General features: G+C 45.0%; 1 protein-coding gene and 1 pseudogene across 1 annotated transcript in view; both read left to right on the forward strand.

The window, feature by feature from the left end:
* The window catches only part of LOC139162981 (zinc finger protein 208-like), a 72,701-nt gene extending 66,687 nt beyond the window's left edge, over nucleotides 1-6,014 (forward strand). Inside the window, exon 10 of the mRNA XM_070743890.1 lies at nucleotides 3,801-6,014. Coding sequence (XP_070599991.1) covers nucleotides 3,801-4,229 — 429 coding nt within the window. The 3' untranslated portion in view covers nucleotides 4,230-6,014. The remainder of the gene's footprint in view (nucleotides 1-3,800) is intronic.
* Nucleotides 6,015-8,071: 2,057 nt separating this feature from the next.
* The window catches only part of LOC139158566 (zinc finger protein 208-like), a 43,014-nt pseudogene continuing 26,958 nt past the window's right edge, over nucleotides 8,072-24,127 (forward strand).

A 24,127-nucleotide genomic window follows, 5' to 3' on the forward strand; every position in this document is an offset into this window, starting at 1 on the left:
TGATTGATCTCCTCCCGGGCTGTCTGCCAAATTCCCCTCTTCCTTGTCACTCACGCTTCCTTGGTCAGAGGAGGCTTCTGCTGGCAGATTCTAATCTGCTGGCAGATTCCATCGGGAGCAAAACAGGCCTGTGGCATGTGGATGTTTCCCCCACATCCACATGCACATTCCTTGGGGCAGGAGCTGGGCCAGAGCTAACCACAACAGTACCCAAATGGTTTTTCTTCAGTTTTGTCACATAAAAAGATACTTAAATATTTACAAAATGTGAGTGGGTGTACTCACCTGTGACACATTACATACCAGGGGCAGATTGCTAATAGCGGCTGTGCACAGCTTGTCTCGTCCCGCGTATGCATCCGCAGCATGATTTTGTTTATGCCCATGCACTGGAAGCAAAAACCCGCCAAAATCTTGAAAGGGGGCGCGTGCGAGGGAGATATTTTGGTGGGGTTTTTTCACTGAAAAGTCACTGAAATCTATCGTGCTTGTCCGCTCGCAATATTTTACTTCTGCACATGCGTACGAAGCATAAAATATGAAAAATTAAAGAAAAAAGATAGTGACGCCCAAAGGTCTGGTACCAAAGCCGTAGCTTGCAAACTGGTGCGCAGTCGCCTACCGCACGGGTAGGAACGCATCCCTGATCTATACTGTGTTTTCTCCAAAATACGTCTTGAAAATGAGGCCTGCCTCACCCCACCAGCCACTCCAAAATTACGCCTTACTGGAGACTGGCAACTTTGTCACGTCTCTTGGCCAGTCTGTGTAGGAAAACACCTTGCGTGGTTAAGGAAAACTTCCTACAAATGCTAGCAATTGTTCTGGTTTCCGGCAAGAGCCTCTGTCAATTGGAATAAAGGCTTACTGAATGCAGAGATTTATAAAAGTAAAACATCATCTTTATTTTTCTCTCTTCTGTTACAAACTGCGTCATTGGCAAGCAAATACTTTTTATCTCAGTCTTTAGTGGTTAAATCAACATAAAACATTCTCCGAGCATTCCTCCCTTCATCTTAAGATTTATAGCTAGGCAGCATTAACCCAGAGTAATAAAAACTGCAGATAAAAGACACATAAAACAAAGCTTACTTCAGAGTCGCAGAAAGGCACCTCCATATTGATTTATAGCAGAATTGAAAACTCCACTCTTCTTCTCCGCTGACACCCGGACATGTCGAGCTAATTACTTAATTAATTAACCCCTTCCTCTCCTTAACATTTTCCCCTGACACTTGTTCCCTCCATCTCTGTAAGCATCTGAAAGAAGGATCTACCCATCTGACATCTATCTCTCCTTCACTTGAATCTGAACTCATAGAAACGTGCTGTGGTTTGTCTCCCCCTTCTTTATTTTATTTTTATTTACTGTTAGAGTTAGAAGGGACCATGCGGGTCATCAAGTCCAACCCCCTGCCTAACCAGGAACCCTATAGCATCCCAGCCAAATGGCAGTCCAATTTCCTCTTTAAAATGTCCAGAGTATTGGAGTTCACAACGTCCGCTTGTAGGTTGTTCCACTGGTTGATCGGTCTGACCGTCAGGAAGTTCTTCCTTACTTCCAGGTTGAATCTCTCCTTGGTCAGTTTCCAGCCGTTGTTCCTCGTCCGGCCCTCCGGTGCCCTGGAGAATAAAGTGACCCCCTCCTCTTTGTGGCAACCCTTCGTATACCTGTAGACTGCTATCATGTCCGCTCTGGCCCTCCTTTTCTCTAGGCTATCCATGCCCAGTTCCCACAGTCTCTCTTCGTAAGTCTTGGTTTCTAGACCCCTGATAATTTTGGTTGCTCTTTTCTGCACCTTCTCCAGAGTTTCAATGTCCTTTTTGAAGTGTGGTGACCAGAACTGAACACAGTACTCCAGGTGTGGTCTGACCAGGGCATAGTAGAGTGGTATTAAGACTTCCCTGGTCTTGGAGTGTATTCCCCTGTTGATGCAGCTTAGGATTGTATTGGCTTTTTTGGCTGCTGCTGCACATTGTTGGCTCATGTTTCGTTGATTATCCACCAAGACTCCGAGATCTCTTTCTCCGTCGCTACTACTGAGAAGGGTTTCTCCCAGGCTGTATGTGTGTCCAGGTTTTTTTTTTACCCAGGTGAAGGACTTTGCTCTTGTCGATGTTGAACATCATTTTGTTGGTGTGGGCCCACTGTGTTAGTCTGCCCAGGTCTTTCTTTCTTCCTGGGCCTGTAAATTAGGCCCTGCCACTAATTCATAAACACTATCCAAATCACAATCTTCAAAAATCTCCAAACTGAAAAGGAATATACACAACTGCAATTAACAACTTTGCAAACTCGTGAGAAGTTTTTTCTTTACCGTTCAGGGTGTTTCTCTGCCAAGAGCTGCCAGACTCTAGTAAGATGCGTGGCTTACCCCGCCCCATCCCTGCCCCACCTGCCGCCTCCCAAATTGCGCCCTACCCCGAGACGAGCTCCTTGGAGCAGGACTTTGCAAGATTAGTTGTGATGTTGCATGCATGAATGGCAGCATTGTTGTGAGGTTCAACATACTGGCACAGTAGGACACCAGCTGTACCGGTATGATGATGTTCATTCGGTATGATGAAACCTTGCAGTGTCCTATTCCACGAAGCTGCTACGGGACACATCTGGGCAGCACCAGCCATATACTTGGCTCGGGCAAAGAACGGAGGGGAAATGATGATGGTGAAGGACATTAGTCCCATGCTTGCAGCCTCCTGCACCCCCAAAATAATAAGTTCCCCTGATTATAAGGCCACACCCTTATTTTGTGGTTCAAAAGAAGATAAGATCCTATCTTACTTTTTTGGAAACATGGTAGATAATTGTAAAGTAAGAGATATTTTCTGGATATGTTCAAAGCTTTCATGACTCAAGAATATAGAAATAAAATAGAATAACAGAGTTAGAAGGGATTGCCACACGAATCCCAGTGACCAATTAAGTCCCACGGAGTTGGCCTTCTCCGGGTCCCGTCGACGAAACAATGCTGTCTGGCAGGACCCAGGGGAAGAGCTTTCTCTGTGGCGGCCCCGGCCCTCTGGAATCAGCTCCCCCCTGGAGATTAGGACTGCCCCCACCCTTCTTGCCTTTCGCAAACTTTTGAAAACTCATCTGTGTCGCCAGGCATGAAGGAATTGATATATCCTTAGCTGCCTTTGATTTTATGGATGGTGTGTTTGGGCTGTATGACTGTTTTTAATAGGGGTTTTTTAAAGACTGTTTTAACATTGGATTTGGATATGATGATTTATTGTTGTGAGCCGCTCCGAGTCCTCGGAGAGGGGCGGCATACAAATCTAATAAATAATAATAATAATAATAATTATTATTATTATTATTATTATTTATGTATTTATTTATTGGATTTGTATTAATTTATTTATTGGATTTGTATTAATTTATTCTATTATTATTATTATTATTATTATTATTATTATTATTATTATTATTATTTTGGAGTTCTTCAAGTCCAACCCCCTGAATGGCGGGAAACACTACACTACTTCAGATAGTTATCCAACATCTTCTTAAAAACTTCCAGTGTTGGAAAATTGAAATCATCATGTCTACATCACAGCATTGTAAGCATGCAAAAATACAGCACTAATGGAATTGTAAGAAAATATCAGAAGTATATTCACTTGAATTTATTGATCTTTCTTTCTAACGTTTTTGCCATTTGCGTCTCTTTTGTTTGGAAGGCAATAATGGGCAGGAGAATCAAGATTGCTGTGAACTATTCCAAGGGATCAATGCTGAAGATGGAATGGAGACGTTTGGAATTCATAGACACAAAAAGCTCCAGACAGGAGAGAAACCATATAAATGCGTGGAGTGTGGAAAGACCTTTTCTCATAGGAGCAGCCTCAGAAGACACAAAATGTTCCACACAGGGGAGAAGCCATTTAAATGCATGGAGTGTGCAAAGACCTTTCCTGACAGAGGTCATCTGATTTCCCATAAGATGATCCACACAGGAGAGAAACCATATAAATGTACGCAATGTGGAAAGACCTTTCCTCGTAGCGGTAGCCTCAGAAGACACGAAAAGCTCCACACAGGAGAGAAACCATATAAATGCATGGAGTGTGGAAAGACCTTTATTCAAAGAAATAATCTTATTTCCCATAATATGATTCACACAGGGGAAAAGCCATATAAGTGCATTGAATGTGGAAAGACCTTTGCTCAGAACAGGTATCTTACTTCCCATAAAAAGATCCACATGGGAGAAGTCATTTAAAAGGATGGAGTTTGGAAAGGCCTTTGTTCAAAAAGTTAATCTTATTTCCCATACGAAAATCCACATAGGGGAGAAGCATGAAATGTGAAAAGACCTTTGCTCAGAACAGGTCTGTCTTCTCATAAAAGAATACACACTTGGTTGCAGTATAGGATTGCTCACAATCAGTTTTTACATCAAACCACAAACATAGATGGTCACTGCAACCTAAATTTTCTCCCACCTTGACCTCTGAAACCCAATTCCCATTAGTAAAAACTAAATCTGGAATATTCTCCCCTCTAGTCGGTGTCTTAATCAGCTGTGCCAGAGCTGCTCCTGTAAAGTCCTCTACTATATTCTTACTTTTGCATGTAAGGGCACTGGGGATATTCCAGTCATCAGGCATGTTGAAATCACCCATAACCACAATATCTCCCTTTACTGCCATTTGGGTAATTTCATCCACCCTCTTGTTGTCATGTTCCTCAGATTGCCCTGGAGGCCTATAGATCACCCCAATTCTAATGACAGAACTGTCTTTATTTTGCATGCAAACCCAGGGAGTCTCCAGATCTTTACATGTATTTTGAATTAGTGTTGTTTTTAGACTTTCCTTAACATACCATAAGTGGCTACTCCACCTCCCCTTCTCTCTATTCTATCCTTCCAATACAGTGTATATCCTGGTATGGATATTTCCCATTCATTAGAATCCTTAAACCATGTCTCAGTTATGGCAACCAGATCCAAATTATCTCTAGATATTATGGCCATTAACTCACAGAGCTTGTTGCTCAAGCTTCGAGCATTCGTGCACATTACCCGAAGAACATTGTTTTCGTTATTAGTTTGCCCCTTATCATCAACAACTACATCTATTTTATTTGCAGCTCCCTTTTCATAAGCTTCCAGAAATTGATTTATCCTAATTGGTCGGGGACAGAAATCATCCACATCAGTTACATCTCTGTCCCCTTTACCTAGTTTAAATGCCTGTCCAAGAAAGTTCTGAAATCCATTGCTATTTCCTCCCAGCATATGTTGGGGGTTAGCAACTTGTTGCAGCAGTACAGGTGATTTACCTGGTCTCTATTTCTGAGAGGCACAAGTGGTGCAACTCCTTACATAGTCTTCCACTTCTGTTTTCATCCTTGGCCACCAGGACTGTCTCCAATTGAGGTGCAGCATTTTTAGGATCCAAAATTCTCTCCTGGTTTGGAATCATGACTTCGATGGAGTATCCCTAGTTTCAGATAGGAACACATAGTTTGGTCCCTTTCCAAGCCAGTCTTTCCTTTAGGGTTAGGATTTCTTTGTGGTTGTTGAACCAGGGGCCTTCAATTTATCTCCCCACTCTCTTTGGCTCCATAGGCCTCCTGCATTGGCCTCTAGTGAGGACCAGCGCTGCTTTCTCACTTTCTTCGGGTCTCGTCAGCCAAGCAATGCTATCTGGCGGGCCTCAGTGAAGGGCTGTCTCTGTGGCAGCTCCGATGCTCTGGAACCAATTCCCCACGGAGATTCTCACTGCCCCCATTCTCCTGGCCTTCTGGAAGGTTTTAAAAATTCACAATTGGGGGCAGGCTTGGGGCTGTTGGGCTCTAACATCTTGCTCCAGCTGTATGATTGTGATATGAATGAGTAGGGGTGTATGTTATTATAACTTGGATTTTTTAGATCAATTGTGTAATTGGGCTTACAATTGCTTTGTATTGTTTTTTTAATATGTTGTGAACTTCCCTGAGACTGCGGAGAAGAGCGATATATAAGTCAAATAAATAAATAAATATCCCTTGTTTACTTGAATTTCTAATTTACCCTATTTATTCCTCATACTCTGTGCATTGGTGTATAGACATTTGAGTCCGTTTTGATTGACACTGTTTACTGTCTACGTAACCTGTGTTGCGTCTGACTGTCCCTATTGCCACCTGTTTGATTAGTGCACATGTTATAGGACCCACTATTAATATGCTTGTCTTTGCTTGACATCAGGACTGATAATCTTAATATGTCCATGTAGACCAGTAACATTTTTAGAGAGGACAGCTTTCTATTCGTATCTGTTGAATTTCCTACTCAATCCCCATGTAAAAATGTTTTTTTTCTCATCAGTTTAGATTTACATTCCTTTCTCATGATCTTCCTTTCTTAGTTTTGTAATTTTATCTTTTTTCTCCATTCATTTCATTCTGTTCTGAAACACACACACACAAAAAAAATGATTTCAACAATCGAGTTATCGAAGCGTGGAACTCATTACAGGACTCAATTGTGTCAACCCCTAACCCCCAACATTTCTCCCTTAGACTCTCCACGATTGACCTCTCCAGGTTCCTAAAAGGCCAGCAAGGGGCGTACATAAGTGCACTGGTGTGCCTTTCATCCCGTCCTATTGTCTTTCCTTTCTTTCACCTATCATATATATTCTCTTCCTTTCATATATCCTCTCCTCTAAGTTCACTTTTACCCTTATATATATTACCACATGTCTTTTTTTCTTCCTATGTATTTGTGTATTGGACAAATGAATAATAATAAAATAATAATAATAAATAAATAAATAAATAAACAATTTCCCCTTGTTCCTTTCTCAATTAAGGAGCCTCATTATGAGGTAGAATTTTTATTTATTTATTTATTTATTGGATTTGTATGCCGCCCCTCTCCGGAGACTCGGGCGGCTAACAGCAATAATAAGACAGCGTACAATAATAATCCAATTCTAAAAACGATTAAAAACCCATTAATATAAAAACCAAACATACATACAGACATACCATGCATAAAATTGGAAAGGCCTAGGGGGAAAGAGTATCTCAATTCCCCCATGCCTGGCGGCAGAGGTGGGTTTTAAGTAGCTTATGAAAGGCAAGGAGGGTGGAGGCAATTCTAATTTTGGGGGGGAGTTGGTTCCAGAGGGCCGGGGCCGCCACAGAGAAAGCTCTTCCCCTGGGAATACCCATTTCATCTTTTCCTCCATTTTGGAACTTGTTTTCTTTTTTCTTTCTCTTCAGAATCTTTCTGTGGGTAGAAGAATCAGGTCATCTGGGGTGTTCATCAGAAAAGTTTGAAGCAGTCTCTGCCCTTTTTCCTTTCCCCTTTCATTGTGAGGTTGAGGGAATAATTTGAAAAGGGCAGCCGTACGTATTGATTTAATACGAGTTTTGGAGAGGGGCAGCATACAAATCTAATAAATTATTATAAATTATTATTATTAAACAAATAAAAATAATCATTTTCCTCATTCTGGCCTTCTGGACAGTGTGTCATCTCCCTCCCCTTCAGGCAGAGTTCACAAAAACCCGCAAGACACAAGCTGTGTTTCACAGAGAGCCTCTTGGTCCTTTTTTCTAACTGCCCAGCTGTTTCTGACAGGATTTGCACCCTTTTGAGGCCTCCTCCAATCTCTGTCCAGCCCTCAGGAGGGCTCTTCTTGAGGGAAGCGACTTCAAACCCTACAGAGAAATTCTTCATCTCCACAGACGTTCCTGCACAGGAAAGAAAGAAATTGCACTTCTGGTGGCCACAAAACTTTCCATGGTCAGGGAGGCATTGAGAGGAGCCTTTCCTCTTACTCCCATACCCGATACCCCTTCCATTCCCTCAAATGCATTCTTCTTTCCTGGGTTTTGGGGAGAATCCTTTAAATTTACTCAAAATTCACCAGGGGAAGGGGGGGCTCTCCGCCAAGAGAAGGAAAACATCAGGCGCTTCCCTATTGGCCTATTTGAAGGCGAAAGTCACAGTTGCTTTACCTGTGGAGACTGCGAAGAAAGTGACATCACAATGGCTTGCCGCTCTAGGACGCCGCACTCGCTCTCCTTAACCCCTCAGGCTCTGTAGGAGGCGGAGAGGCTGAAGGAGAGTCTGGCGGGGAGGGGAAGAGCCTGGCTTGCCCCGGGTGAGAAGGAGGCTATGATCCTGGCAAAGGGAGGCGGAAAAGGAGGGGGATACCGGGTCCTATGCTCCCCAGCCACCCTCTCCATGCAGCGGGAATCCGGGGAAAAGCCCGGGTGTGGGGGAGGGGAGGCCAGCAGCAAGAGAGGAAAGAAGCCGGGCGAGGGAGAGGCAGGATTCGCACCCGGCTCCCTAAGGGCCCGGTCTTGTCTCCGGAGGGGAAGAGAAGTGGGGTGGCCTGTCCAGCTGGCTCCTTCCTGGCCTGCTGGGGGGGGACCTCGGCCTTCCGCTGGGATGAACTGTTCGGGGCTCATCCCAGCAGGTTGGGTGAATATTGTTCATTGGCTGAATTCCACTTTCTAATTTCTTGGCGTTTGTTTTTCTTTCGATGTCAGACACAGAAACCCGAAGCCATTTGAAAATTTTGCAAGGTAAAATTGGTGTGTGTGTGTGTGAGAGAGAGAGAGAGTAAAGCAACTTGTAGGGATCAGTCCTGCTGCCCTGGAAATGGTCCTGTGAAGGAAAAGGCATCTGGAGACCCACAAGACTCCTTGGATCCATTTGGAGTTCCTCTGGGCAAGAGAGAAAGGATGGAGACGCAACCTTTGGCAAAGGAGGGAAGCGGAAAAGGTCCTTCAGCTATTCAGGGTGGAAAGCTCTGGACAGAAACTGGGCAGAAGATCCTGGAGGAAGAATCCACCCTCCCTTCAGAAGTTCAGCCCTGGGACTTCATCCAATACCAGGAGGCTGAGGGTCCCCGGGGACTTTGTAGCCAACTTCATGACTATTATAGGCAATGGTTGAGACCAGAAAAGCACACCAAAGCCCAGATGCTGGACCTGATTGTTCTGGAGCAGCTCCTGACTCTCCTGCCCCCAGAGATGGAGGGATGGGTGCGGGAGTGTGGAGCAGAGTCCAGTTCCCAGGCAGTGGCCCTGGCTGAAGGCTTCCTCCTGAGCCAGGTGGAGGAGCAGAAGGAGCAGCTCAAGTTGCAGGTGAGAGCACAAAAGGGAATGTGTTTGAATACTTCACCCCTCTTTCCCAAACTTCTCTGACATTCATAATATGTGGCAATGCCCCACCAATTCTTCTCTGCAGCATTAGAAAGCGCTAAAGCGGTAGTGGTATTGGGTTGGAAAGAGTCTAAAAAATGGACATTACAGAATTGGTACTGGTACATGGTGGATCACATTCATTTTGAAATCATGGAAAAAAGATTAAACAACTTTGATGAAAATAAATTGGAGAAGCTGATGGTACGATGGAATAAGGTGAAAGGTTATATGCTGAGTAGAATTTGTGACGAAAATGTGAAAAATAAACTCTACTCTTTCAATAGTAAACAAATGCAAAGTAGAGCTAAGGAAATAAAAGAATATAAATTAGTAAATATTTGAACCCCCCGCAATTGGTGGTGGTGGTGGTGGGATTGTCAGTCGGGTGATGGGCACATGCACTGTGCACCGTTTTGTTTTATGTTAATTTCAATGTGCAAAACCAATAAAAATATTTTTTTTAAAAAGAAAAAAAGAATGCACTTTATGTCGTCTGATGCCCATTAATTCTGCGCCTTTTTTCTGTCCTCCTATTGGAAGTGCTGCACTGTGGTGATCGGAGATACCGAGGGGAAGAAGAATCAATCAAATCCTCCTCAGGAGCTGTTTTTTAGGAGGATCCCTTGGGAAGGCCCAAGTCGGAACAGCTCAGTAGGTAATCAAAAATCCTCCGATTATGTAGAGATATCCCATCTTCTCCTCTGTGATATAGCTCCTCTTATCTTCTTAAATTGCATTTTGAAATTATTTTATTCTTACAGAAAAACAAAGAATGAAGTTTTCTGAGTTTTTTGGTGGAGCTCAAACAGTGGTTGAATCTCCAAATCAAGTAAGAAAGTTTATAAAGTTTATAACCAGTATTTCAAAAAATAAGCAAATCATATTAAAAAATAAAGCAGACTATTAAAATCCAATGGCCACATAGAACATGTGGTCAAGGTACTTTGAGTATCTATTGTTCCTGCATTAGGAGATCAAAATTTTCAGATAAATGGCTATGCTATATTTTTTTATACACCTCCCGTTTCAGAGCATCCATAACTTCAAACAGGCAAGTCATTCCATTCATTAATTGTTCTCACTGTCAGAAAATTTATTTTTAGTTGTAGGTTAGTTCTCTCCTTGATTAGTTTCTATCCATTGCTTTTTGTCCCACTTTCAGATGCTTTGGAGAATTGGTTGACCTCCTCTTCTTTGTGGCAACCGCTTAGATAACACTAAAATAAAAACCAACATCAAACAATGGAACCACGACCTTAAAAAAGAAATTAAAGATGAATAATGGCAACTCATTTGGAGCAGAAATTTTAAACTAACTGTAGCTATATCTTATAAGGAAAATTTAATGAAAATTTTCTATAGATGGCATATTACCGCAATAAAATTAGCTAAACTAAATAATAAATTATCACCCTACTGCTGGAAATGTCACCAAGAACAAGGTACTTACTTCCATCTATGGTGGCAATGTAAAAAATCACAGATCTACTGGGGGAAAATTGGACTCTGGATAGAGGAAATGTTAAATTTGAAAACTGATAAAACCCCGGAGTGTTTTCTTTTAGGCATCCTAACACAAAACCTTCCCAAAAATCAAGTTCATTTAATCATTCATATAACCACAGCAGCCAGAATAATTTTCGCACAATGGTGGAAAAACGAAGATATATCCCAAGATGACTTAATAATAGGGAAAATTAAATATTGTGCAGATAGGACCAAGTTAACTATGGCAGTTAGAAATGATACTGAGTCCTCATTTAACAACTGTTGGGACCCTTTCTACTGTTGGCTAAAAAAAAAAAGAACTCGCTTAACAAATGATAAGAACTGTATACTGTATATTTAAACAGATACAAATCTGGTATAAAACTTTTCCTTCTTTTGCAGTAGATGTAAGAGACATCGATATATATACCCTAAATGTGGAATGACTTTTTAAAAGCCTCTTTACCTTGATTTATTCAACGCTTGCTTTTACATCTATAATTCTAAAAATTAGATGTAAGGAAATGAGCTGCTGAAAATAAAACTAGTTCATATTCTTAACACAACTCTACCGTACACCCGCCCATTCCTTTATTCTTTTTTTTTCTTTTTCTCTTTCTTTCCTTTTGTAGGTCTGTATGTTCATTGATTGTTTTGTCTTTATGTCTTGGTTTACTGTCAAAGTATACGATTATTGCTTATGTAATTTGCCATGTTTTAATTGTTAATCGTAATTATTTGTTTCTTATGTATTTATTGTATATTTGTAAATAATTTTTAAAAAAATATATTTTAAAAAAATTGTTCTCACTGTCAGAAAATTTATTTTTAGTTGTAGGTTAGTTCTCTCCTTGAGTAGTTTCTATCCATTGCTTCTTGTCCCACCTTCAGAGGCTTTGGAGAATTGGTTGACCTCCTCTTCTTTGTGGCAACCGCTTACATATTGCACCACTGCTATCATGTCACTCCTAGTCCTTTTCATTAAACTAGACATACGCACTTCCAGCAACCATTCTTTATATGTTTTAGCCTCCAGGATCCTAATAATTTTGGTTGCTTTACTCTGTACTCTTTCTTAGAGTCTCAATATCTTTTTTACATCGTATCAGTCAATACTGAATGCGATATTTCAAGTGCGGCTTTATCAACCTCTTTTTTTTTTATAAAGTAAAAGTCATTTCTTTTATTTAAAATTAGATATTAATAGATTTATTTAGATATAAGTAAGATATATACTAGAACATAATAATTAGAATACAGTGATCCCTCGATTAGCACGGTCTCGATTAGCGCGAAACGCTGCAACGCGGTTTTTCAAAAAATATTAATTAAAAAAATAAAATATTAAAAAATAAAAAATAAGTCCACGCTAGTTCTCTCTCTCTTTCTCTCCCTGTTGCCGGCGTGGTATATGAGAGAGAAAGAGAGAGGCAGAGGTCGGGCGCATTACCGGGAGGTGGAGGCGGCGTGGGGACGCTGGGTGCCGGGGACACCGAGGAGGGGGTGGACGTGGCCTCTCAGCTGCAGAGGCGGAGGCAACGGCGGAGTCCGGCGCTGGGGCCATGCGGGGCCGCTCATCCAGGGGGGCGTGGACTGGCAAGTCGCCCTCCTTTCTCTTTCGTTCTCTCTCTTATACCACACCGGTAACAGGGAGAGAAAGAGAGAGAGCGGAGGGCACCTTGCCGGTCCACGCCCCCCTAGATGAGCGGCTCCGCATGGCCCCAGCGCTGCCCAGGCAAAGGGGAAACCCCAAGATCGCTTGCCGTATTGCAGCGAAGGAGGCGAAGCAAGGCTCCAAGCTGCAATACGGCAAGCGGCAAGCGGCAAGCGATCTTGGGGTTTCCCCTTTGCCTGGGCAGCGGGAAGACCAAGGGAAGGTTCCTTCAGCCGCCCAACACCTGATCCGCTCCGCAACGCGGCAGCAGCGAGGAGCCGAAGATGGGGTTTCCCCTTTGCCTTTACCCCATCTTCGGCTCCTCGCTGCTTCCGCGCTGCGGAGCAGATCAGCTGTTGGGCGGCTGAAGGAACCTTCCCTTGGTCTTCCCCGCCGCCCACACGCAAACTCCACCATCTGCGCATGTGCGGCCATGAAAAAAAATGGCGCACATGCGCAGATGGTGGTTTTTACTTCCGCATCCAGTATAACGCGGAAATCGGTTAGCGCGGGAGGTCTTGGAACGTAACCCCCGCGCTAACCGAGAGATCACTGTAATTTAGTTTTATATAGTCTTATATATTATAGCAACTTTATAAAGTATAGCAATTTTGGTAGACACAATTAATTATAATATAATAATAATATTGATATATAGAAAAAACTGTATTTATTTGTTATACATTGTTATATATTGTTTATAGTATTTGATTGATATTAGTAATTTTTCTAAACTCTAATCTTTATATATTATTGTATGAATTGCAAACCCAACTTTAATAAGTATTTCTTATGATTATATGGAACAGAATTTATTTATTTATTACTTAGATTTGTATGCCGCCCCTCTCCGAAGACTCGGGGCGGCTCACAACATGTAAAAAACAAATCATAAGCAATCAAACAGATATAAAATATTTAAATATTTAAAAAACCCCATATGCTAACAGTCACACACACAGACATACCATGCATAAAGTAAACGTGCCCAGGGGAGATGTTTCAGTTCCCCCATGCCTGACGGCAAAGGTGGGTTTTAAGGAGTTTACGGAAGGCAGGAAGAGTAGGGGCAGTTCTAATCTCCGGGGGGAGTTGGTTCCAGAGGGCCGGGGCCGCCACAGAGAAGGCTCTTCCCCTGGGGCCCGCCAACCGACATTGTTTAGTTGACGGGACCCGGAGAAGGCCCACTCTGTGGGACCTAATCGGTCGCTGGGATTCGTGCGGCAGGAGGCGGTCTCGGAGATATTCTGGTCCGATGCCATGAAGGGCTTTAAAGGTCATAACCAACACTTTGAATTGTGACCGGAAATTGATCGGCAACCAATGCAGACTGCGGAGTGATGGTGAAACATGGGCATACCTAGGTAGGCCCATGACTGCTCTCGCAGCTGCATTTTGCACGATCTGAAGTTTCCGAACACTTTTCAAAGGTAGCCCCATGTAGAGAGCATTACAGTAGTCGAACCTCGAGGTGATGAGGGCATGAGTGACTGTGAGCAATGAGTCCCGGTCCAAATAGGGCCGCAACTGGTGCACCAGGCGAACCTGGGCAAACGCCCCCCTCGCCACAGCTGAAAGATGTTGTTCTAATGTGAGCTGTGGATCGAGGAGGACGCCCAAGTTGCGGACCCTCTCTGAGGGGGTCAATAATTCCCCCCCCAGGGTGATGGACGGACAGATGGGATTGTCCTTGGGAGGCAGAACCCACAGCCACTCCGTCTTATCCGGGTTGAGCTTGAGTCTGTTGACACCCATCCAGGCCCCAACAGCCTCCAGGCACCGGCACATCACTTCCACCGCTTCGTTGACTGGGCATGGGGTGGAGATGTAAAGCTGGGTATCATCCGCATATTGATGATACCTCACCCCATGTCCTTGGATGATCTCGCCCAGCGGTTTCATGTAGATGTTGAATAGCAGGGGGGAGAGGACCGACCCCTGAGGCACCCCACAAGGGAGAAACCTAGGAGTCGACCTCTGGCCCCCCACTAACACCGACTGCGACCGGCCAGAGAGGTAGGAGGAGAACCACTGAAGGACAGTGCCTCCCACTCCCAACCCCTCCAGCCGGTGCAGAAGGATACCATGGTCGATGGTATCGAAAGCCGCTGAGAGGTCAAGGAGCACCAGGACAGAGGATAAACCCCTGTCCCGGGCCCGCCAGAGATCATCCATCAACGCGACCAAAGCGGTTTCCGTGCTGTAACCGGCCCTGAAACCCGACTGCCGGGGACCTAGATAATCGGCTTCTTCCAAGGACCGCTGGAGCTGGAGTGCCACCACCTTCTCGACAACCTTCCCCATAAAGGGAAGGTTGGAGACTGGACGATAGTTGTTAAGTACGGCTGGGTCCAGGGAGGGCTTCTTGAGGAGGGGGCGCACAAGCGCTTCTTTATAGAGTGATGGAAAAACTCCCCTCCCCAAGGAAGCGTTGGTAATCTCCTGGGCCCAGCTCCGTGTCACCTCCCTGCTGGCCGAAACCAACCAGGAGGGACACGGATCCAGTAAGCAGGTGGCGGAACTCACAGCTCCGATGGCCTTGTCCACTTCATCAGGTGTCACCAGATCAAACTCTTCCCAGACAGGTGGACAAGTACGTGCCCCAGTCACCTCGACTGACTCGTTGTCAGTCGACTCTGTTACACAATTGGAGTCGAGATCGGCCCGGATCCGAGCGACTTTATCAGCGAAAAACGTGTTAAAATCCTCGGCACTACTCTGTAAGGGCTCCCCAACTCCCCCCTGGTTAAGAAGGGAGCGGGTCACCCTAAACAGAGCGGCCGGGCAGGATTCCGCTGATGCAATCAAGGCGGCATGGTACGCGCATCTTGCCGCCTTGAGCGCCACTTTGTAAGTCTTAATAAAAGCTCTTACAAGTGTTCGATCGGATTCAGACCTACTCTTCCTCCATCGCTTCTCTAGACGTCTCTTTTGGCGTTTCAACTCCCGGAGCTCCTCGTTGAACCATGGGGCTCTACGGGGTCTAGCACCATGGAGAGGTCGCAAAGGCGCAATCCGGTCAAGAGCCCCCGCTGCAGCCCTGTTCCAGGCCTCCGCGAGAGACTCCGCCGAACTGTGGACGAGTGCCTCTGGAATAACCCCAAGCGCCGTCTGAAAGCCCTCTGGGTCCATCAGGCGCCTGGGGCGGAACATCTTCATTGGTTCCGCCTCCCTGCGGGGGAGGATTGGAGCCAGGAAGTCAAGCCGTAGTAGAAAATGGTCTGACCATGACAAAGGCAACACTTCTAAGCCCCTTAGTCTCAGACCATTACTCAATTGCTCGGAAAGGAATACCATGTCAGGTGCGTGCCCCCCCTCATGAGTCGGACCCTGAACTACTTGAGTCAGGTCCACGGCTGTCATGGTGGCCATGAACTCCTGTGCCAACCCAGAGGTTTCGCCGAGTGACGGCAGATTGAAGTCCCCCAAGACAATAAGTCTGGGGAACTCTACCGCCAACCCGGCTACCTCCTCGAGTAGCACAGGCAGGGCTTTTGACACGCAGCTGGGAGGCAGGTACGTGAGAAATAAGCCCACCTGAACTCCTAAGTCCAACTTCATCAAGAGAGACTCGCAACCCGCTATTTCCGGAGCAATGAGTCTACGCAGGCAAAGGCTCTCCCTGGCTACAATAGCCACTCCTCCCCCCCCTCCCCTGGGGTCGCGGTTGATGCCATATCTGAAACCCGGCTGGGCAAATTTCAGAGAGAGGAACACCTCCCTCCGGGCCCAGCCAGGTTTCAGTAATACATGCCAGGTCGGCCTCCTCATCCAGGATCAGATCCCGGATGAGGAGAGCTTTATTAACCACCGACCTGGCATTCAACAGCAGCAACCTGAGCCCAGGGCCAGAGTTACACTCATCACCAGTACCCAAGATTGGGCTCACAGAGCCAGAACAGGGGACCGTTATTAAGCAACGGTCCCTCGTTCCCCTGGAACGGCTAACTCTGTGGCCCCCGCCATATCTGCCTCTCCCCAGCAACACAGGGATATTCCAACCCCCTGCCACCCCAGAGATCGGTGCCCCTCCCTCTCCTGTCTCTCGGGCGTCAGGTGGGCCAGACATATCATTCACACTACTATCGGTACATTCATCCATACCATACCCCCCCCCCGCCCCCGTCCATCCAATCGTACCAGTCATTCCATTCGTGTTTATCCCAGTCATCCATTACTTAAAGCCCCAATTTCGTTAAAAATCAATTAAATTAATAATAGTATAAAAAGACAGTTAACAGAATCTATAGTATTTTAGAGAAACAAAACCAAATCATAAAGGAAATGGCCAACTACCAACCTAGAGGGAGCAAAAAACCAACCTCAACAACATCAGGGAATACGGCGTCTCCAGCCTCAGAGGCAAATAGATGAGATGTTAAATGCAGAAAAAGGAGGGAACCCTATTAATGCAGAATATGAACAGCACTTTAAACATAATGCAGGAGACAATGATGAAACTGCAAGAACTTATTACGAACAACCACAAGGAGTTGAAAACTGATATATTAAGATTGGAAAATAAACTGGAATCAACCCAAATGGCAACACAAAAAAATGAGCAAAAAATAGTAGAGGTGGGGAAAAAAATCAACTTCATGTGATCTTTATTCTATCCCTCTTAATGCATCCTATAATTCTGTTGGGGGTTATTTTGGAAACTGTAGCACACTACCGACTCATGTTTAAGTGATTGTCCAAGATCCTTACATTTCTCAATGTTTTTCATTTTCTTAGATGTGGCCCAATTTGTCAATCCTTCTATATCTTCAGCTTATCTTCTGGAGTGTTGGTATTCCTATTTGGTCTTTTCTGCAAATTTGATGAATTCTCCTTCTATCCTCTTGCCTAAATCATTGATGAAGATGAAGAGATTTTGCTAATCTTCCTGTTGTGTTTTTTTCCCCCCATGTTCAGGGGAGACTTGTGTCCTTTGAGGAGGTGGCTGTGTATTTCTCTGAAGAAGAATGGTCTCAGCTGGATTCTGACCAAAAAGCATTGCATTCGGAAGTCATGCTTGAAAACCATAGGAACGTGGTCTCTCTGGGTAAGAATTTTCCAGTCCCCAATCATAAAGTTCAAGAAGACAGACTATAGTTAATTTTTTATTTTTTTAAACCGACAATAATCCAATTTTTATTTTTTAAAAACTCCGCAACCCACTAATCAGATATTGACTTTGTATAGTTTGGGTTTTTTTCTCTAAAATTGTTATCAATTTCATTTCTCCTTTGCTTTGTAGGTAATAATGGGCAGGAGATTCAAGATTCCTGTGAATTGTTCCAAGTGATCAATGCTAAAGATGGAACAGAGTCGTTCAGAATTCAAATGGAATTCAAAAGCCATGAGAGAAATCAGTCAAATAATTGGAATCAGGAAAGCTCATCTCCCACTGATGCTCTGATGCGTGACTTTCTTTCCCAACAAGAGAAATCATATAAATGCATGGAGTGTGGTAAGACCTTTGCTCTGAATAGCAGACTTACAGTCCACAGAAAGATCCACACAGGCGAAAAGCCATTTCAATGTATGCAGTGTGGTAAGACCTTTGCTCTGAATAGTAAACTTACAGTCCACAAAAAGATGCACACAGGTGAAAAGCCATTTAAATGTATGGAGTGTGGTAAGACCTTTGCTCTGAATGGCAGACTTACAGTCCACAAAAAGATACACACAGGCGAAAAGCCATTTAAATGTATGGAATGTGGGAAAAGCTTTGTTGTGAATAGTAAACTTACAGCCCACAAAAAGATCCACACGGGGGAAAAGCCCTATAAATGCATGGAGTGCGGAAAGACCTTTGCTCAGAGCAGTGGACTTGGAAGCCACAGAAAGTTCCACACAGTGGAAAAACCATATAAGTGCACTGAGTGTGGAAAGACCTTTGCTCGTAGTCGTGAACTCACTATCCACAAGACAATCCACACAGGGGAAAAACCATTTAAATGCATGGACTGTGGAAAGGCCTTTGCTGTGAGTAGTAGACTTACTACCCACCAAAAGATCCACACAGGAGAGTAACCATATAAATGCATGGAGTGTGGAAAGACCTTTGCTCAAAGTAGTTATCTTGATTCCCATAAAAAGATCCACACAGTAGACTACTTACTATCCACAAAAGATCCACCCAGGGGACCAGCCGTATAAATGCACGCAGTGTGTGAAAACCTTCACTCAGCAGAGGACTTACTATTCACAAAAAGCTGTACACCATATAAATGCATGCAGTGTGGGAAGACCTTTGTTCTGAATAGTAGATTCACTATCTTGTGTGGACCCAACATAGCATCTGAGGTACTGTTCCACTATAGTGTTTAATGAATCCTACATTGAACAGGAGGTTGGACCCGATGACCCTGGAGGTCCTTTCCAACTCTATGATTCTATGATTGTAGTGTTGGCTTTCTCTGCTGCTCTATTAGTGGAAGGATAGAAAGCTGAACTAAGTCCTTGTGTGGACCCAACGGCCCGAAGGAACTCCCTCCAGTACTTTGCAGTGAACTGTACTCCCTGATCAGAGACGACTCTCCTTGGGACTCCAGGCAATGTGTAAATGTGTTTAAGGAACAGCCTGGCTAGTTGTCTAACAGTGATTTTCGACCTTTTTTGAGCTGCGGCACATTTTTTACATTTACAAAATCCTGGGGCACACCACCAACCAAAATGAAACAAAATGACACTCTAAGACACTCTCCTCTCTTTTTCCATCCCTGTCTCCTCCCCCACTTGTGTGTGTGTGTGTGTGTATACACTCTTGAACCATTTCCAAAACCATGTGAGGACTGGGGGTTTTTTCTCTGTTATTCTTTGGATGCTTTTTATCATATGCTTTAAATCAAGAGTCACTTCTCTCTTTTGTTTCTCTCTCTTTCCTCTCATTCTCTGCCTCAATCATTTTCCCATTTCTCTTTTTTCCTCCCCTTATTGCTCATTTCTCTCTCCCCCTTCCTCTTTTCTCTCTCTCTCTTGATTTTTTTCTCTTGCACTCTTTCTTTCTTTCTTTCTCTCTCTCTCTTTCTCTCTCTCTCTCTTGCTCTCAGCAAAAAGTTGCAAAACTGGAACCTGACTTCCTTCTTCACGGCACACCTGACCATGTCTCGCGGCACACTAGTGTGCCACAGCACACTGGTTGAAAAACACTGGTCTAACAGAGGGCAATCCGGAACAGGCAATAAAATGAGCTTGTTTGGAGAACAAATCAATGAGAGTCCAAATCACCGTGTCCCCCTTGCTCTTGGGGAGTTCCACTACAAAATCCATCACTAATTCCTCCAGGGGTCTATTTATTTATTTTATTTATTTATTAGATTTGTATGCCGCCCCTCTCCGCAGACTCGGGGTGGCTCACAACAATAATAAAACAATGTATGATAAATCTAATATTTAAATAACTTAAAATCCCCTTATTAAAAAGCAAAACATACACAAACTGACCATGCATAAATTGAATAGACCTGGGGAGAGGGGATATCTCAATTCCCCCATGCCTGACGACAGAAGTAGGTTTTAAGAGGTTTACGAAAGGCAAGGAGGGTGGAGGCAATTCTGATCTCGGGGGGGGGGGTGTTCCAGAGGGTCAGGGCTGCCACAGAGAAGGCTCTTCCCCTGGGTCCTGTCAAATGACATTGTTTAGTCGACGAGACCCGGAGAAGGCCAACTCTGTGGAACCTAACTGGTCACGGCAGAAGGCGGTCCCGGAGGTATTCTGGTCCAATGCCATGTAGGGCTTTACAGGTCATTACCAACACTTTGAATTGCGACCGGAAACTGATCGGCAGCCAATGCAAGCCACAGAATGTTGGAGAGACGTGGGCGAACTTAGGTAACCTAGGCTGTGGATCGAGGAGGATGCCAAAGTTGTGGACCCTGAGGGGGTCATTAATTCCCCCCCCCCCGGGTAATGGATGGACAGGTGGAATTGTCCTTGGGAGGCAAAATCCACAGCCACTCCGTCTTGTCAGGGTTGAGTTTGAGCCTGTTGACACCCATCCAGACCCTAACAGCCTCCAGGCACCAGCACATCACTTCCACTGCTTCGCCGACTGGACATGGGGTGAGATGTATAGCAGGGTATCATCAGCATACTGATGATACCTCAACCGATGCCCTTGGATGATCTCACCCAGCGGTTTCATGTAGATATTAAATAGCAGGGGGGAGAGGACCGACCTCTGAGACACCCCACAAGGGAGAGACCTAGAGGTCGACCTCTGACCCCCCCCCCCAGTAACACCGACTGTGACGACCAGAGAGGTAGGAGGAGAACCACTGAAGAACAGTGCCTCCCACTCTCAACCCCTCCAGTCGGCGCGGAAGGATACCATGGTCGATGGTATGGAAAGCCACTGAGATGTTGAGAAGCACCAGGATAGAGGATAAATCCCTGTCCCGGGCCCGCCAGAGATCATCCATCAACGCGACCAAAGCAGTTTCCATGCTGTAGCCAACCCTGAATCCTGACTGCTGAGGGCCTAGATAATTGGCTTCTTCCAAGGACCGTTGGAGCTGGAATGCCACCACCTTCTCAACAACCTTTCCCATAAAGGAAAGGTTGGAGACTGGACAATAGTTGTTAAGAATGGCTGGGTCCTGGGTAGAATCATGACTTCGATGGAGTATCTGTAGTTGCAGACAGGCACATATAGCTTGGTCCCTTTCCAAGACAGTCTTTCCTTCAGGGTTAGGATTTCTTTGTGGTTATTGAACCAGAGGTCATTAGATAAGGCTGCCTTCAATTTGTCTCCCCACTCTCTTTGGCTCTGTAGGCCTCCTGCATTGACCTCTAGTGAGGACCAGCGCTGCTTTCTCACTTCCTTGAGGTTCTGTCAGCCAAACTATGCTGTCTGGCGGGCCTAGAGGAAAGATTATTTCTGTGGCAGCTCCGACCCTCTGGAACCAACTCCCCCTGGAGATTCCCACTGCCCCCACTCTCCTGGCCTTCTGGAAGGCTTTAAAAATTCACAATTGCGGGCAGGCTTGGGGCTGTTGAGCTCTAACATCTTGCTCCAGCTGTCAGTATGATTGTGATATGAATGAGTGGGGGCTTATGTTATTATAACGGGTTTTAAATCAATTTTATAATTGGGCTTAGAATTGTCTTTTTTAATATGTTGTGAGCTTTCCTGAGTCTGCGGAGAAGAGCGGTATATAAGTCCAATAAATAAATAAATAGCGCTTCTTTACTTGAATTTCTAATTTACCCTATTTATTCCTCATACTCTGTGCATAGGTGTATAGATATTTGAGTCCGTTTTGATTGACACTATGCTTACTGTCTACATAACCTTTGTTGCATCTAACTGCCCCTATTTTATTGCCACCTGTTTGATTAGTGCACATGATATAGCACTCACTATTAATATGCTTGTCTTTGCTTGGACATCAGGGTTGATAATCTTAATCTGTCCATGTAGACTAGTAACATTTTTACCAGAAGGTCAGACTTAAGCTTCCTTGTAAAACTTCCTAGTCAATCCCCATGTAAAAATGTTTTTTCCCCCTCACCATAGTTTAGATTTATATTCCTTTCTCATGATCTTCCTTTCTTAGTCTTTGGAGAGGGGCGGCATACAAATCTAATAAATTATTATTATTATTATTATTATTATTATTATTATTATTATTATTTTTGTAATTTAATCTTTTTTCTCCATTCATTCCATTCTATTCTGAAACGCAATTTCCCCCTGTTCCTTTCTCAATTAAGAAGCCTCATTATGAGGTAGAATTTTGGGAATACCCATTTCATCTTTTCCTCCATTTTGGGAACTTGTTTTCTTTCTCTTCAGAGTCTTTCTGTGGGCAGAAGAATCAGGTCATCCGGGGTGGTCATCAGAAGAGGCTGAAGGGGTCTCTGCCCTTTCTCCTTTCCCTTTCATTGTGAGGTTGAGGGAATAATTTGAAAAGGGAAGCCGTACGCATTGATTTAAACAAATAAAAATAATCATTTTCCTCATTCTGGCCTTCTGGACAGTGTGCCATCTCCCCTTCAGGTGGAGTCCTATATTTCACAGAGCTGTATTTCACAGAGAGCCTCTTGGTCCTTTTTTCTAACTGCCCAGCTGTTTCTGACAGGATTTGGACCCTTTTGAGGCCTCCGCCAATCTCTGTCCAGCCCTCAGGAGGGCTCTTCTTGAGGAAAGGGAGTTCAAATCCTACAGAGAGATTCTTCATCTCCACAGGCGTTCCTGCACAGGAAAGAGAGAAATTGCAAATCGCCACACAGCTTTCCTTGGGCAGGGAGGCATTGAGAGGGGCCTTTCCTCTTACTCCCATACCCGATACCCCTTCCCTTCCCTCAGATGAATTCTTCTTTCCTGGGTTTTGGGGAGAATCCTTTAAATTTACGCAAAATTCACCGGGGGAAGGGGGGGTGGGCTCTCCGCCAAGAGAAGGAAAACATCAGGCGCCTCCCTATTGGCCTATGTGAAGGCGAAAGTCACAGTTGCCTGTCCTGAGGAGACTGCGAAGGAAGTGACATCACAATGGCCTCCTGCTCTAGGACACCGCACTCGCTCTCCTTAACCCCTCAGGCTCTGTAGCAGGCGGAGAGTCGGAGGGAGAGTCTGGCGGGGAGGGGAAGATCCTGGCATGCCCCGGGTGAGAAGACGTCTCTTCCCGTGCAAAGGAAGGCGGCGGAGGAGGGAGATACCGGCGTACGGACCTCCTCTGTCTTCCACCCCGGATCCTATGCTCCCCAGCCTCCCTCTCCATGCGATGCTGGGAGGGCAGCGGGAATCCGGGGAAAAGCTCGAGTGGGTGGGAGGGGAAGCCCAGCAGGAGAGGATAGAAGCCGGGCGAGGGAGAGGCAGGATTCGCACTCGGTTCCCTAAGGGCCCGATCTTGTCTCCGGAAGGGAAAAGAAGTGGGGTGGCCTCTCCAGCTGGCTCCTTCCTGGCCTGCTGGGGGGGGGACCTCGGCCTTCCGCTGGGATGAACTGTTCGGGGCTCATCCCAGCAGGTTGGGTGAATATTGTTCATTGGCTGAATTCCACTTTCTAATTTCTTGGCATTTGTTTTTCTTTCGATCTCAGACACAGAAACCCGAAGCCATTTGAAAATTTTGCAAGGTAAAATTGGTGGTGGGGTGGGGAGAGAGTAAAGCAACTTGTAGGGACCAGTCCTGCTGCCTCGGAAATGGTCCTGTGAAGGAAAAGGCATCTGGAGACCCGTAAGAGTCCTTGCACCAATTTCGAGTTCCTCTGGGCAAGAGAGAAAGGATGGAGACACAACCTTTGGCAAAAGAGGGAAGCGGAAAAGGTCCTTCAGCTATTCAGGGTGGAAAGCTCTGGACAGAAACTGGGCAGAAGATCCTGGAGGAAGAATCCATCCTCCCTTCAGAAGTTCAGCCCTGGGACTTCATCCAATACCAGGAGGCTGAGGGTCCCCGGGGACTTTGTAGCCAACTTCATGACTATTATAGGCAATGGTTGAGACCAGAAAAGCACACCAAATCTCAGATGCTGGACCTGATTGTTCTGGAGCAGCTCCTGACTCTCCTGCCCCCAGAGATGGAGGGATGGGTGCGGGAGTGTGGAGCAGAGTCCAGTTCCCAGGCAGTGGCCCTGGCTGAAGGCTTCCTCCTGAGCCAAGCGGAGGAGCAGAAGGAGCAGCTCAAGTTGCAGGTGAGAGCACAAAAGGGAATGTGTTTGAATACTTCACCCCTCTTTCCCAAACTTCTCTGACGTTCATAATATATGGCAATGCCCCACCAATTCTTCTAGCACAGTGTTCCATTCTTTTCTCACTCAACCTCTCATGATATTGGGGGCTTTGAGGTTATGCTCTCTACATGGGGCTACCTTTGAAAAGTGTTCAGAAACT

This window comes from Erythrolamprus reginae, chromosome 2 (assembly GCF_031021105.1).
Source record: "Erythrolamprus reginae isolate rEryReg1 chromosome 2, rEryReg1.hap1, whole genome shotgun sequence".
Taxonomy (NCBI): Eukaryota; Metazoa; Chordata; class Lepidosauria; order Squamata; family Dipsadidae; genus Erythrolamprus; species Erythrolamprus reginae.